At 39.0% G+C, this 16,779-nt stretch overlaps 1 protein-coding gene across 1 annotated transcript in view; it reads left to right on the top strand.

The window, feature by feature from the left end:
* The window catches only part of fndc3ba (fibronectin type III domain containing 3Ba), a 148,005-nt gene that overhangs the window by 44,636 nt on the left and 86,590 nt on the right, over nt 1-16,779 (top strand). Inside the window, exons 2-3 of the mRNA XM_059501909.1 lie at nt 372-519; nt 2,230-2,305. Of these exons, the coding sequence (XP_059357892.1) occupies nt 400-519; nt 2,230-2,305 (196 nt within the window). The 5' untranslated portion in view covers nt 372-399. The remainder of the gene's footprint in view (nt 1-371; nt 520-2,229; nt 2,306-16,779) is intronic.

The following is a 16,779-nucleotide window of genomic DNA, read 5'->3' as shown; positions in this document are numbered from 1 at the left end:
ATCTCTGTGGGGTGGGAGTCCACTTTTGCATCAGTTACACACTTTTTTCTTATTTAAGGGATCTTCCCTCGGGCTGTCCAGCTCACAATGACACTGCTGTGCTCTACGGTTGGCTTCAGTTGCCTGCTGAGTCACCGCGATGCAACTCTGCATCTTCCATCCATTTATGCATTAGCTCAGTCACTCAGTCGTCACAAAGCAACCAAACATTGTGAAATCATTTCAGATAGATGTACACGTCTACCTTACTAACAGAACAAAACCAGGACGCCCAAAGAGGTTGCATTTACAAGATCATATGACATTTTTTGCAGCATTCTTTTACTGTTTGATCAACATCCATTTCTGTTTTTTTTTCTGTCTCCTAACAGAAAGGCAGTCCAGTAAAGTTCTCCATGAATGTACGTCACAATGATGATGACAGACCAGATTCCGCTGGACCTGCCACCACCACTATTGAACGGGGAGGTGGCCATGATTCCGCACATGATTAATGTTAATGGGGATGGATCGCAACAGGTGAGCATTACTCTGGGCGGTGCATGAATTGATAATGTTTACCTTGGATGCATCATATTCTTAGAGCAGGGATTTTTTTTTATGTGTTGCTGGGGACCTCTACAAAGATTATCCACTTCTAATAATGGAAGAAGTATGTAGAAAGACCCAAAGAGGTTTTTTCTTTTATTTTCTAGGAATTTCCTAAAGTAAAGATACAGCAAAATATATAAAACACAATTGTGGTTGTAAATTAAATGGGGGAATTGTGGTTGTAAAATTACAATATTAAACCTAGTTATTCAGTTTTGCATATTGAGAACGATTTGATATAAACATGCTGACTCAACCAATGGCATAAGTTTGGGCTGGAACTATTCAATGCAATGCAGTTGTTTAGGAAACCTGTCGAAAGACAGTCTCATACTTCCAGTTCCATTTGGTGCACAAAATACACTCTCTAAAAATGTAAAAGGGGAACAAAAATAACATTTCATTTGAATTTCAAGACCATTTTTCTGTGTTCATGCTGTGCTGAAGGAAGAGTTCACAAGTTCTTTAAGAGTTAAAAGTGAAAGATTGACTAGCTTTGTGGCTGCAAGTCAGCTGTTACCTTAAATTCAACTGACATGGGTTCTTTTTCACTAATTCTTGGTGGGAAGCAAAGCCACAAACATCCAGGTCAGTATTTTGGTCAATGAGAAACATTGTAGTCATCTTACATTAGACATTCAAAGAGCACTGCGTACCCTCAGGCATGCTTCACATTTCCCTTGCACATCTCTCTGTTGATCTGTGCTATCAGAGTGGATCAGTCTGTTCTGATCTCTTCTCCAGGTGCTGCAGATACAGCGCCCTGGCGTGTTTCCTCTGGCCAGGGCGGAAAAAGAATCAGACCCTTGAGAGATAAGGAAAAGGACATCTGTAGCAGATAGTGAAGGTTACGTGCCTTGGATTCAGCCAGGCCCACGCTTTTTTTGCATCACTGAAAAGAAAAACAGACCACACAATCTGACAAAGTTGTCTATCCCCAGGATTCTTGATTAATTGTTGCATTCAGTGTCAGCCTGGTATGCAAAGGTGCAACACTTGCGTAAGGATGTGGAAATGTGCATTTGCTTTCTGCCAGTATTACGCGTCTGTGTTGGTTGAATCCTTTATCTGCTTTAGGTGTGTGCCTAGAAGAGGAGGGAGGGTAGAACACAAGGTTTTGCTCTGGAAATCCGGCTTGACTCTTCAGTGCATGCCGCGGTTCCTATAGCAACAGCAGCAGCAGCAGACAGTGTGTGTGTATGTGTGTGTGGATGCAGGAAGTATGTGCCCAGATCTCCAGGGCTGGAGTGGGAGATGGGAGGTCTGCCTGACACACGACCATCAGGGCTGTAAAGAAGCATAGGTTTTCATGCGACATGGCGTGCCAACTTTTTCACATCTACAGGCACGTTTGCACTCTCAACAACCTGTGGTCTGAGAACATGATGGTGAGCAGAAGATGGCATGGCGAGCGGACCATTCCGAGGGGGTTCCACATCTGGTTTTATTACATCTGGTTGCATCATATTTGCTTTCTTGGCAGTGGTGGTCACTATAGTTCGCTAATGTTCCACGGCTCATTTTAAAGTTATGGATTAGTGCATTTTAAGGCTTTGCAACTTTTTTTTTTCTGTCTTGGATTGTGTTTTTGGACAAAACTTTGGCATTGCATCTGTCTGATTCCCAGTGTTTTCGCAGGTGATCTTCGTGCAGGTCAACCCTGGAGAGACCTTCACCATCAGAGCAGAGGATGGATCCCTGCAATGCATTCAAGGTACGTTGTGCTTCCCGTCTCATGCAGTTTAACTTGCAACAGGTTCCTCAATCCTGCCATCTCGGGAGCTTCTTTCTGGAGTTTGCTTATATGATTTGCGAAGTGTGTGATGGTGCTGTTGTTCCCTCTGTTCCTGTTTGCGTGGTGTTTTTCTAGCTAATCAAAACCATGATCGGTGTGTTATTGGATTTGGAGCTGGTGTAAACCGATGAGAGGCCGGGCGCAGGGCCACGACTCGCATGCTTCTGAGGATATGAAAGGCAGAGTGTACAATGGTAGATTACAAAGCCTCTTTGTCTCAGTACCCCTCTCCTTTAGCATTTAATGTCTTTGTAGCTAATTAACGATGGACAAGATGGATTGTTTGCACAGGCTGCGGTTGGTTTCTCAGAACAGCTGCACAGACAAGGAGAGCTCTCAGAGGAGAGCATTAGTTTGAGAAGTTGCTCAATTTTCTTATGTGTTGCCTTTTAAAAATCCAAGAAGGAACTTTGCGGTAACATTTCTTTTTAATACAGGAGACGTGAATGGTATAGAAGCTGGTAGCATAAATCTAGTGCAGTGTTTTCCAAACTTTTGTCTTATTTTTTATATATATATACAGTACAGACCAAAAGTTTGGACACACCTTCTCATTCAAAGAGTTTTCTTTATTTTCATGACTATGAAAATTGTAGAGTCACACTAAAGGCATCAAGGGCTACTTGACCAAGAAGGAGAGTGATGGGGTGCTGCGCCAGATGACCTGGCCTCCACAGTCACCGGACCTGAACCAAATCGAGATGGTTTAGGGGTGAGCTGGACCGCAGACAGAACGCAAAAGGGCCAACAAGTGCTCAGCATCTCTCGGGGAACTCCTTCAAGACTGTTGGAAGACCATTTCAGGTGACTACCTCTTGAAGCTCATCAAGAGAATGCCAAGAGTGTGCAAAGCAGTAATCAAAGCAAAAGGTGGCTTTTTTGAAGAACCTAGAATATGACATATTTTCAGTTGTTTCACACTTTTTTGTTATGTATATAATTCCATATATAATTCCATATATAATTCCACATGTGTTAATTCATAGTTTTGATGCCTTCAGTATGAATCTACAATTTTCATAGTCATGAAAATAAAGAAAACTCTTTGAATGAGAAGGTGTGTCCAAACTTTTGGTCTGTACTGTGTGTGTGTACTGTACTGTATATATATATATATATATATATAGTTCGTTCTGTTTAAAGTTTGAGGTTTTATGTAATACTTTTATGTAGTAAGGATTCATTGAAGTGACAGTAAAAAGATTTCTATTCATCAAAGAATTCTGAAAAACACTAAAAAGGTCACAGCTTTTACAAAAATATTAAGCAACAACTGTAACATCAATAATAATCAGAACTTTATATTAGGTGGCCCTAACTATTATATACTTAAAAAAAAATGCAATGTATTTATTGTGTTTATATTGTATTGCTAAACACTTTTGCTGCTACTGAGGTGGGATACAGGTGATGTTATGGGTGGGATAGGGTGTAAGGGATGGGTCAACATTGTAAATATAAATGTAATTTATAGAAATTAATTACATATGTAATTACATGCAGGTATTTTTTTTAATGAAAAATATGTATGTACACAATACGTGCGTTGTATAAAATGATTAATTTAAATGTAACTACATAATAGTTCAGGCCACCTAATATAATGGGGACCGTGAATTTTTTCCTGAGCAGCATATCAGCATATTAGAATGATTTCTTAAGGATTATGTGACTGAAGACTGGGGTAATAGCTGCTGAAAACAGTACATTTGAAAATGAATTCAAATAGAAAACATATTCTGATGTATGTATAGATGTTCTATATCATTTCACAATATAACAGTTTCTAGAGTGTGCAAATTTCACTGCAGTGTCACTTTCTTTTAGTAGTGTTTAAGATTCAGACATGCTGACACAATGTGGCAAGTGTGATTATTGGTTTTATACACCAGTCCTATACAATCAAGATAATCACTAATGATTAAGTTTAGACTCTGGCAAGGTGGCTGTTTAGACATTTAAATGGGCAAAATCACAGTCGTGTAAGAAAACACTTGTACTTAAGGTAGCATAACACAGATTTCCCTGCTCAAAAGTGATCTTCAGGTTGTGGAGGCATAGATGGGTGGAGAGCCGGCTGGATGGGCTGTGAAGGGCACGCTGTTGTGATAAGGGTCAGAAACAAGGCTCTGTAGGGCTTGGCAGAAACATGTGTTGACACAAGAATAGAACAACAGACCACAGGCCACAGCACTGGCCCTGCTTGCTGCCACAATGTGCCTTTGTGCGTTTTTCAGCTTTAGGTCCTCACCTGTGATTCCCAATAGCTCTTTCTTGAGGCATGAATGCATGAACTTTCATCCATTGTAATCTCAGTCAGATTGAGACATACAATCAAGTGTCCTTATTGCTGCATTTTTGTCAAACCAGTTCCTCCTATAAGAAAAGCATCAATGCTGTAATTAATGGTTGTACTTTTAACCTCTCCCTGTGTAAGGTTAAAAACAACAAGGAAGTACTTAGGTCAAGCCTTTCAGGTCGTGCTATTGTGTTGGACAGAAGCACACAAGCACATCCGACGCTTGGTGAAAAGGCTCGGCTTATGGCATCACTGCGTTGAAAAAAGCAACCCAGCGAAACAACAACGAGAACAAGGTGTGGTGCACGGAGGAGAGGGGCATTTCAAACGCACGTGTTTACAGAAAAGGTCATTGGGTTTAATTAGAAGTGTCGACTGAAGCACAGGCTCTGAAGTAGCTGCTTTTTACAGAGATGCTTCTTTGTCATTATGCAAACCTCAGAGCAGAAACCTAGATTTAAGATTTTATATAAAGTAACCGCTGTTTAGCCCGTGGACCGCTGGCAACACGGAATGCACAGAGAAAACTTTTTGAAAATGCTTGGGCCAAGATCGCATTTGGAGTAGAAAGGTTTAATTTAATTTAAAGGGATAGTTCACCCCAAAATTATCATGCTGTCATCATTTACTCACCTCATGTTGCTTCAAATCAGTATGGATTTCTTCTGCAAAGCATAAACTGTTTTGATCCAAAATAAATGTAGTTCAAGGAAACAACAATATTGGCCCTCTGAAAACACTTTTGTGTTAAATGACACATATATATATATATGAAAGTTTGTCTCCCAGTCACTTAATTTTCGACAGTAGGTCTCTGGAATCATTGAAGTAGGCTAGTGGAAAAGTGAAAAGAGTAGGCTCTTGGTTAAGAATTTTATAATTAAGGATTCTCTGCTCTTATTGGTCACTTTGCATCCTCCCTTATCATCATCTTTCACTGCAAAAACAGCACTTTTTCCTGTCTTCCCACATGGAGATCCCACTCACCTCTATTTTTGACACACATAGATGAATGTGTGGCTTTTTTTTAGCATCTTAAGCCTCAACTTTTTGACCCAACTCATATCTTAACTCTTTGCCTGCCAGGATCCATTGTCGGCATTGCAAACGCTAGTGTCTTTAAGTTTTTGGCTGAGTGGCAGGTCATTACAGCGCTCTGAGCACTATGTTTACTGGAGTTCCAGCCCGCTCCTATCGCTGCTAATTAGAGTGGAAGAGGTTGAACTGTAATCTTTGTCTTGTTTAAACAGGGTGACCTTTTTCTTTTTCCAGGGGACCGCTTAACAACCCTCCGCCACAGTCTGTTCTCGGCAGTAAGGCCGCTTCTTGCTGGTTTCCCACACTTTTGCAAACGGAGGCTGGTCATGCTGTTTGAGTGTAGTCTGTTGCTTGTTGTCTTCTTTGTGTTTGTGTGTGTGTGTGCCACTTTTTTTTGTTTTGTTGTGAGGTCAAGGTAGTGTGTGAAGGTGTTATCTCCAGCATTTCCTGGCTGAGAAAGAGCACAGTTGTGTTTTGACTAGCCTAGCATAGAGATGTGGTGTTTATGAAGGGCAGGTAAAGCAAGTTTTGAGGTTAACTAGGGACACTGGTTCCATTTGAAGGGGCATTCTAGCCATCTGTGAGCACTTCCTGTTTGTCGTTTACCCAAGGCTCTGGCCTGATCAGCCAGCTACTTTCATCTCTAATGCTTTTGGACAGACATTAACCATTTTCATTTGTTTTTCTTCTCTCTTCAGTATCTGCTGATAAGGCACTAACTGTTTTGGTGTTTGAGCATTTTTTTTCCTGTCAAGTCTGGAAAACTTGAAATGGCTTTCTCAGCCCATTTTTACTTCTTTAATGTAACATTTCCTAGTTGAACAGGATATTCAGTGAAACAAAACATGTAGGTTGGTGCTTGGTTTTATCAATTTGGACAATATTGACTGGTACTATGATGAAGATTAGTTGCTAAAACAATGCCTAGTTTGCTATTTTGCTATTGGTTAACATTATTCAATAGGCTGTGGGGCCTAGGTGACATCATCAGAAAAGGAAAGTTGTTTCATAGTAGAATATTCTCATGTTTTGATGTTTCACAAAGAAAAATTGCATTCACAAATGAAGAAATTAAGAAAATGTGTATTAAAAGTAAACGTTGTGACATTTTCATATATATTTTAAAGGTAGCGCACCAAATATACAACCTGAGAGTATCTTATGATTGTTGAACATGGGACAACTGTAGTGTAGACATTTATAATGACAGTCAAAACAAATTGTGGATATAATGCATCTCAATAAATATGAACATAAAATCACTAGCATGTATTGATTTCACAGTGTTTTCTTGGCAGTTTGATACGCAATTGAATTAAGATTTCACAGTTGAATAAGCCTTCAAGTCCTCTTCACTCCAGCTTGATGAAATGAAACAAAAAGCCCCAGTATCTGTGTCTGTACTGTGAGTATGTTTGTGTAATTAAGTATGTTTTATTGTTTCTGCTCTGAGGAGCCATGGAGAACGGCTTCTCTGGTGTAATTACGGCTTTTGCTGAGAGCACATTATTCTCATCTCCACACCGTAATTTAGCAATGATGCACGGCAAAAGCACTGCAGTCAGCAAGCACCGAATCTGATTTTCTGCACATCACGCACCAAAAAGATTTCATTTATGCCTCGGAAAGCATATTGAAATTAAACATGCTGAATGAATTTGTCAGGATCCCAAGGGAGTCAGTATTGGCCAGAAAAAGAAAAATGAACAGGAAGACGTGTTGCGTTCTCCGACCGAAAGAGGACAAAAGTGTTCTTGTCCTTGCCATTGGACTGTATCTACATTGACTGAAGGTCATTAGCTATCTTTAGAAAAGCCTCGTGAATGGCTATTGTGGCATAAAGTAAGTGACTTTCTCAGCTTACTGTACTCCTACAAAGCACAGAGGCAGACATTTCATGCCACAGACTCTACCGAGTAGGAATGGACTCATGTACTGAGGTAACGGCAATGTGCTTGCTTGATTTACAGAGTCTGTCAAGTACTTGAGGAGAAGACATTTGCAAAATACACATCCCTGCTACATTTCGGTCTCGGCACATCTAAAGACTTGCATCCCACCCGAGGAATTGCTTGTAGTCATTTCATAACTGATTAATCATCTTCCACGTCAGCAGTCCATGTGCTTATTATTGCGCTGTGCTGAAACAAATTGGAGAGTGATGGACGGATAAAATACAGAATCTGAACTGTAACCCTGAAGGCAGCTGTCTCCTGCAGAGGTTTTACAGAGGTGAAAGTGTGTTCGAGTCCCTCCTTTAGGGTTTATTTATCTATGTGCATATAGCAGCTGGTCTTCTGTTTATGTTTGGGAGTCTCGTCGCCTGAGAAACGGGTCTAGTGTTAGATAATACTGTAGGTCAGCTGGAGAAGACACTCAGGTAATGTGCAATAACATGTGATGATGAAGGATAACTTTCTGAAGGAACCCAGAAGAAGAGTTCAGTATTGCCTCTGATTATTAAATTATTTCTTGTATCACTTCTTGTAGGGGATTGAAGCAGCAACCTTTTAGTTATCAGCCCTTGACTTTAACCTTTAAGCTACAGCTACCCAGAGAAGACAATCAGTCCAGTCGTACATGTTTTGAATGGTTTAAAAAGTGAATTTAAAGACTCCTGAGGTGAAAAATTACTCTCAAGTAGCTCAGTAGAGCTCAGGGGGGATGCTTTATTGTCCAGACAGTGAAGATGAATGCATGGATTTGTCAGAATGTGCAAGTTTTCTTTGCTGGGTGGTTTAAGTGACCACCATACGCAGCACGGTGATATGGAGTGACACAGAGGAGACTGTTGACAGGAATTATTGAATAAAGTTGTTATTATTGTTATCTTCGCTTATAAAAAGTGTTCCCGTCGCTTCATATAACCCAGATTGCACGTCTGATGGCAGATGGACTATTCTGACGATGACTTTTCATACCTTTTATGGACCTTGACACTGTTATTTACTTGGCAGTCTATGGGACAGTCTCAAGCCTCCAGGTTTTCATCCAAAATATCTTAAATTGTGTTCCGAAGACGAATGGAGCTTTTATGGGTTTGGAACGACATGGGGGTAAGCGATTAATGCAACATTTTCATCTTGGGTTGGAGTATCCCTTTAAATCTGTTAAAGATCCAGAGTAAACACTGACAAACCTGACACTCATATGTGATAACTTCAGTGTCCAATAAAAAAATGTCTGTGGGACGTGTGGTGGCTCATGGAGAAGAGCAGATTCCCAGAGAAAGACAAAGGCTAGGCGAATTGAGAGAATTCCTCCTGTCTGCTGGCTCAAGCGAGGAGAGCAGTGTGGGGTGAGAGGGTTCATTTGGACAAGGCCCGGTGACCGTGGCCAGAGAGGCACGGCCCGAGACGATTTGCCTGGCTTGTTCCAGATGTGCCTTACAGGCTTTGGCAGAAGATTAAAGCTCTGCTGCCCATTCTTCAGCCACACCCTCTCAGAGCTGAGCGGGCGAGTGAGTGAGAAGAAGGGATAGAGTGTGAGCACATCAGGTCTGCATACCAGATCCTCTTTAGATCTTTGCAGTTTCAGCACAATGTAACTTAAAAATGTTCCTTGCAGATCATTCCAGTATCATAACCAAATATTAGAGCACAGGAGTCCAAAACCAAACCCTACATGGAAACTTGATTTCATCAGGAAAGAATGTGAGCTCCAGTGAGGTTTTAGCTGTGTGACTTGTTGTGGCACCAGGGTAGTTTGGTTTGATGTGGATCAGAACGCAAGAAAGAAGAACCTGGAAGTGCCTTTTTGTGCTTGTGTCCTGAACTTGTAGATCCTTTAGAAAGTTTAAGGATTGCATGAGATATCTTTGAGTCTGAAAAAAGAAAAGTTGTTTTAATGCAGTGTTTATTATTATTTTTATTATTATTAAGTTTATAGTTTTAGTGTTTAGATGAAAATATATTTCAAATTTAGTCTTTTGTTTAATATTGTCATATTCATTAATTATTCATCAATATTACAGTAAGACTAATGGCATGTACGCTCATGTTTGAAAGTTTGGGTCACTAAGATTTAATAAAGGAACCCTGAAAAAAATGTATCACAAGTAACTTAAAAATATTAAGCAGCACAACTGTTTTCAACATTAATAATGATAAGAAATGTTTCTTAAGCAGCATATCAGCATATTAGAATGATTTCTACTGGACTGGAGTAATGATGCTGAAACTTCAGCTTTTCATCAAAGGAAAAAAATTACATTAAAAAATATAATAAAATGGGAAACACTTATTTTAAATTGTAATAATATTTCACATAATTACTGTTTTTCCTGCATTTTTGATCAAATAAATAGCAGATTTTAAATTCAAATGCTGACTCCAAACATTTTTACCATTAGTGTAATTTTAGTTGATAAGAGTGCAATATTACAATAAGTTTAACTTAATTCAAGTTCATTTGTGCAAGTTATGTCGTGTTAGATATCTGATTACATTAGTGTGTATATTGGGTTACCTGGGTTATTATTTTGCTATTATTTGTTTCTCAACAACATGTTTTTAGTTAAAATGGGTTTTATTTTGTTCTGTATTTCTCATTTGTCAATGGATGGTTGTGTCAGAGGGAATTTATTTTGTTGCATGATAGAGCACAACTTGCGCAAATCCTTGTATTTTATTATATGACTCACCATCCTCATTGAATTTGATGTTTAGGTGGTGCTTAGTCAGGATTAGTCAGACTTTGAATGTTATTTTGGACCTCATATGGCTTAGGAGAGGCATCTTTTCTCCTCGTTTCAACTAACATCTGTCTGAAAGGTTTAGAAGGCCAGATGCAGCTCTTCCAAGAACGATTGCTAATATTCTTTTGAAATAAAGGGGGCTTTAGTGAAACTGGGTTGGCTGTTCTCAAATCTCAGACTGACCTGAAATCCTGGATTCTTTTGCTCAGCTCTCTCTCCTCCCCTCGGCCAGACGATTGCATCCCGTCTTCTGTTTTTAATCTCTCCTCATGCCTTTCTGCGTTCTCACCGTCTCACTGGGAGTCTAGTCCTCCTTCTACAGTAATATTCCTTTGCTCACTCATCTCTCTCTCTCTCTTTCTCTCTCTGAAGGCTGTCTGCTCCAGACAGCTTGAGTGCGACCTGGCAGTAGTTTTGTTTCCTGCTGACGTGGCTCTGTTATATCAGGGCTGCTGAAATCCCTCTCCCTCTTTCTCTACCTCCCTCCATCTCCTCTACTTCCTGCTTCAGTAGCTGGCAGTCTAAATTTTTACTCTCACAAAACCGTCCCACAGGCCTTTAGTACTGATCAGTCGGTTTGCTTTCATTTGGATCTGGTTGATTCTTTGCGGTGGCGTATGGAACGGAGTTGAGTATGGCTGGTGTGGTGCTGTGCCATGTCTGCCCCGCTGTGCTCCAGCTGAGGAGTCTGAGGTCTGTGCCGGAGCCAACGATGGACAAGGCTCTCCAAAACATTCCGCTGATGCAAACTCTTCTGTGTAGAGAAGTTTAAAAGGACAGTAAACCCAAAATGAAAATTCTACAATAATCTATAGTCATCCTGCTGCTTAGTTAATTTGTCTAGTTATTTAGTCCCAGTTCACTTTTTTTTTGTTTCCTTTCCTTTTTTGGTGAATATTAGATATTTTATTAGATATGACCATTGTCATCTAGGGCCAGTTATTTAAAAAGCTTGATCAGAATAATCTGGATGTTTGCTCTCCTGGATAAGGTAATCCATTTTTGTTTTCAAAGTAAACCTGGTGTGGTTCACAATGATCCAGGTACACACTCTTTTAGATGACCAAATCTGCATTACTAGTGCTCTACAAGCCCCTAAAGGGACATGGTGATGGGAAAACACATGAAATGGAAAAATCTATGTCAGTGCTTTTGCATTCTCTCCAAAAAGTTTTGCATTGTATTCACACAAAAAACTTTGTGTTCGCTCATAAATAACCACGTTTGACTGGTTCACCTCTGATAATTGTGCCAATGTAGTTTACAAATAATATTTTTGTTTGTTTTGTTTATTTTATGGCACGAAAATCGTTTTTTTTTTTTAACTTTACTGCAGGCTACTGAAAGTGTGTGTATGTATATGTTTGTATGTATGTATGTGTGTGTGTGTGTGTGTGTGTGTGTGTGTGTGTATATATAATTGTCATTAAAGCATCGATATCGTGATGTACGAATCCTTGATAGTCACATCGCAGGATGTGCGATGTAGGCTGTCGTAGTTGATCCATTGTTCATTAACTGTATGGGCCAGAGAGAGCGGTCGAGAGAGAGAGAGCGGTCGAGAGAAAGAATGCGCGCCCGAGAGAGAGCGAGCGCGCGCGAGAGAGAGAGAGAGAGAGAGAGAGAGAGCGAGCCCCGGCCGCACGCTCAATGACTTCAAACAACACGAGCGCTATCTTGCTCTCTCCCTCGCGCATATTAATATGTTCTAATGATTCTCCATGGTGTCAATGTTTAAATCATTTAAAATGAGAATGTAAGTGTGCTCACCCCATTTTTGTTTGTAAGAAAAAATTAGATTAGATTTCATATCGCAATATTTATCGCAGAAAAATAAAATATCGCAATGTAATTTTTCCCAATATCGTGCAGCCCTAATATATATATATATATATATATATATAAAATATAAAATAAAATATGGTATTGACAGAATGATGTATTGTCTCAATTATCTATACAACTCTATTAAAATGATTCCATTAGAGCTGAAACAACGAATCGATTTAATCGATTAAAATCGATTATTAAAATAGTTGTCAACTAATTTAGTCATCGATTCGTTGCTAAATAATTTATTTGCCGTAAGCGGCTTATTTCGTGCATATTTCAGATCTGCGGTGACCAAAGTGTGGCAGTAATGAGCCACCGGAGGATTTACTCAGCCAGTACAACAGGAGAAGTAGCGAATAGCCAATAGCTGGCCTCGTTTTATGTCACGTGCTTCCCGAACGGCGTCTCTGCAGCATTCAGCAGGAGTACTTTATTTTGAGCCTTCAAAAAAGAAGATTAACCTGTAAACTCTGCACTACTGAACTGTTTAAGGGACCGTTCACATATCGCGTCTTTTGCGCGCTCATGTTCGTTATTTCCAGTGTAGGAAGCTCATAATGGAAGCGACGCGGTCGCGACGCACCCGTTTTTCCAGGCGCGTGCACACCGCATCGAGTTAAAAACATTTCAACTTTTCAGAATGCAGCAAGCGCACCGCGGGTCATGTGACAAGAACTAAATAATCAGCTTCATCCTTTCCCGTAACAACGTTAAAAGCTCAGCCAAGATGAAGAAACAGCTGATCATAGCTGTATATGGATTCCCATTTTGAAATAAATTTAGTAGCAGAGCTACTGCAAGCGATTTTTAGAGCTGCAAATCCATTTATCCTTTGCTGAAATTTCCGCGTCTTCTAGGAGAGAGCACGTCATGGTTGCTTAGCAAAGGCAGACGCCTCAGGGGCGCTTCTGCACGAGCGCTTTGGAAAGAAGGAGAAAGCGGTGCGCACAGTCTATGGGTGCGCCTAGCGTTTTAGGCGTGATATGTGAACGGCCCCTAAGCCTTTTATTTGTGCAGAATCTCCAGTACAATGTTGTTTGCAAATGTTTAGTTGTAAAAGCTGATAACATTGCTTTTTAACAGTTAACATTTAAAGCTTTACAAACATGTTCTGTGATCAGTTTGTCGTTTACCAGTTCATAATTCAGTCGTGCAGCCTAATTATGACTGAACGAGAGAGGTAAATGTTTAAAGATATTTGAAATGCACTTTTTTTCCTAAGTATTCACTGCTCTTTTTCACACAGCAGGTTTTTTGTGTGTCCGTTTTTTCTGGACAACCTTCTGATGGATTTTACTTTAAATTGTGAGTTCCATTCAGGTTTCATGCCATTGGCACTTTATTCGAAGGATTGTTTACAATTTCACAGCATAAGCTATAAAGCTGTTTCCCAGTAAATAATAAAATACAACACACTGCAATCTTATTCTGTTTTATCCTTATTCTTCGTGAAAATATGTTCTGAAAGATTCCTTAATAAGCTTTGTTCGGGATGTTAAACTACTTTAGGAGCTCTAAGGACTGCCACGGTGAAAACATTATTTGAAATCTTGTGAAATTTGCTAGAGTATGGGTCAGTGTTTTGATTGCAGAAGAGTTTGACAAGGGATCACTAACACATAATAAAACAACTCCAGGTATATTTGTGATGAGGATATGACAATGCAAAATTATTAAAATCTCTTAAAAATCTATGCTGAATGATAAAGACCCTTTATTAATAATTTACTTTGGGGGAAAAATGGAAAAAACTAAAATATAAGTACATAAACCGATTAATCGATTAATCGTAAAAAATAATCGACAGATTAATCGATTATCAAAATAATCGTTAGTTGCAGCCCTAGATGCCATGTTGACATTCCGAGGTGCTGACTCTCTGGCTTAAGAGAAGTGTTTGGAAGCAATTTTGAAAAAATAAATAAATAACTAATAATTTTGCAATTGCATGTATGTGGGGATGTGATGTTAGTGCTGCATAAATGACTCATTTTGGCTCTCTTGGTGAATTCACAATATGTTGTCTCAATATGAAAGCCAGTGTAGATGGTATGATTTCCAGTGAATTTTAAGGTGAACTATCCCTTTAAGCAAACCGCATCTTTGGTTCTCACCTTGTGGAAGTTGTAAAAGAGGACGAGAGCTCAGCGGGAGCTTTTCCTCTAGGTCTTGTAGGACTTCCTCTTTTACGTCTTCAGCTAAAGGTAATCTGTGGTTCATGAGTGGGTCATTGTTATCTCCTTGTATCCTCCTCAGTGTGGGGGCAATTTAGAATAGTAAAACGACAGACCAGCGGAAAGATTTTTACACACACACTGTCCATCTAAATGAGATGATCAGCAACTTGGCACTTGATCTGAACCTCTCTGTTGTCTGTGGAAGAGACAAATGTCTTTTATGCATGTTATTTCAACACATTACCTTATGCTAGTGTCAAAATGCTATTGCATTTAATGAGTCCAAAAGCCATAAAAACAGAAGAGGATGCCGGAGGCATAGCACACACTGCACTCATATACAACCTCCCCCCGAGAGTTCTCCTCTAATCGGTCCCTAGGAGCCTTAGGCTCCAACTTTACGGTTCCTTTCATGTTAATGGAAACCATTAACTTGGTTGCTGGAGTCAATAACATTCTCATAACCAGAGTATGTGTGTGTGCATAGATGTCTTGCGTTAAAGGAATAGCATTTTTTTGTCTCACAAAAATAAATATCCTGAAATGTAATATGAGAAGCAGTAGATTCAGTGTTTTTTTTAGTTTGTAATATAGGTTTAAACCTTAGTGAGCTGCAGACTGCTTTCAGCTGTGTTTTCTAGCATAGCATGCTAACTAAAATTGAACCTCATTATCCCAGAATGCATTGCAACATTGACTGAATTGAACATTCGACGTGCGCAAGAGATCAGCACTCATGATTGAATTGTTTACAGTTAATTCTACATACAGTCTGATGTTAGCATGTGTCTAAGATAATTTATTATGATAAGCTGAAAACTTGGCTTAAACATTTTTAACAATATAAAACAATTTTTGGTACTTTTAGGTTTAAAAGTGATAATGTAATATGGTCACTATTGTTCTCTATGCAGTGTTCCAGCAAGCTGTGCTTTGCTAAACTCAGATTTGTTTCTTTTATCTGGTCCTTCTGGCTGAAGATAGCAGATTAGGGAGAAGAATGTGAGGCCTGGGTCTGATAGCACCGTGAGGGACTGTGAATTTCAGCTATGGGAAGCATGGGCTTATCCTCACTCTTAAGCTTGGAAGGCATTCAGGCATTCTTTCAACTGCCCTTTCAGAGAAAGTTCAGCTAGACTTTGAATCTGATGAGGCCAGACTCAGGATAGATGTGCTGTACACACCCTTGTTCTCGAGCCATCAGCAGTGTGGACTGCAGTTTGCCAGCATGATGATCTGTCAGATATTTGCTTGATGAATGTTGGCATGGGTTAATATTGATGTTAGTTATGGTCAGTCATAATATTTCCATTAATATTTGTTTATTTTCTAGTAGGTGACAGTTCAACATGTTTATGAATGTTTATGTGTGATTTGGAAAAAAATTTATAGATGACATATTATTATTATTATTGTTGTTGTTGTTGTTATAAATAAATGCAAATATTATTACTTATTGTTAACCATTATTAACTAATAATAACCCAAATTAGTATTGTTATTGATATTAAGTGCTGGCAAACAATTAATCGCAATTAATTGCATCCAAAATCTTTTTTTTTACTTAATAAATGTGTGTACTGTGTATATTTATTATGTACATATTATTACACACACATGCATGTATATCTTTTAGAAACATTTTGTTCATTTAATATAATTATGATATAATTTATATGAATATAATTATATACACGTAAACATGTAAATATTTTCAAAATATATGCTGTGTGTGTGTCTTTATGTATTCTTAATAAATATACACAGTACACACACATATATCTAAACAATTTTTATTTTGGATGCGATTAAATCATTTGACTGCACTAATATTAATAATATTAGTTGTGTTTTTGTTTTGTTTCGTTTTTTGTTTTGCTTTGGTTTGGTTTTTAATTTTGTCTTGGGTTTTTGTTTTTGTTTGGTTTTTAGTTTAGTTGTTTTTTGTTTTCAGTCCACCCCATTAAACTACTAATCTGTTGTTCTGGTTATCCTTAATTTGAGAATAATTTAGCATCCACCATAACAAGCTTGTCAATCAGGCATCTTTCATACTAGCGACAAGATGAAAGAGGGAAAGCATAATTGTGTTTACTGAACGTCCTTGAGGAGAGACATCTGTTTGATTTGAACCACATCCAGAGCAGTGCAAGAATCTGCTCTTTCGTTTTATCACTCTCTCCTTTTTTCCCTTTTTCCCTCTTTCACACACACATTCTCATATATATACACTCTACCCTGTTCTTCTGCTTGAATACATTTTTTAGGTCTTCAAGAATGACTGGATGGAGCTCCTGGCCTGATTCTTGCTCACAAATGTCTGGGTTTGTAAAGCTGGGGTGGAGGGGCT

Source organism: Carassius carassius, chromosome 20 (genome assembly GCF_963082965.1).
Source record: "Carassius carassius chromosome 20, fCarCar2.1, whole genome shotgun sequence".
Taxonomy (NCBI): Eukaryota; Metazoa; Chordata; class Actinopteri; order Cypriniformes; family Cyprinidae; genus Carassius; species Carassius carassius.
The sequence above is the reverse complement of the archived record's forward strand: the minus strand, read 5'-3'. Positions and strand labels throughout refer to the sequence as shown.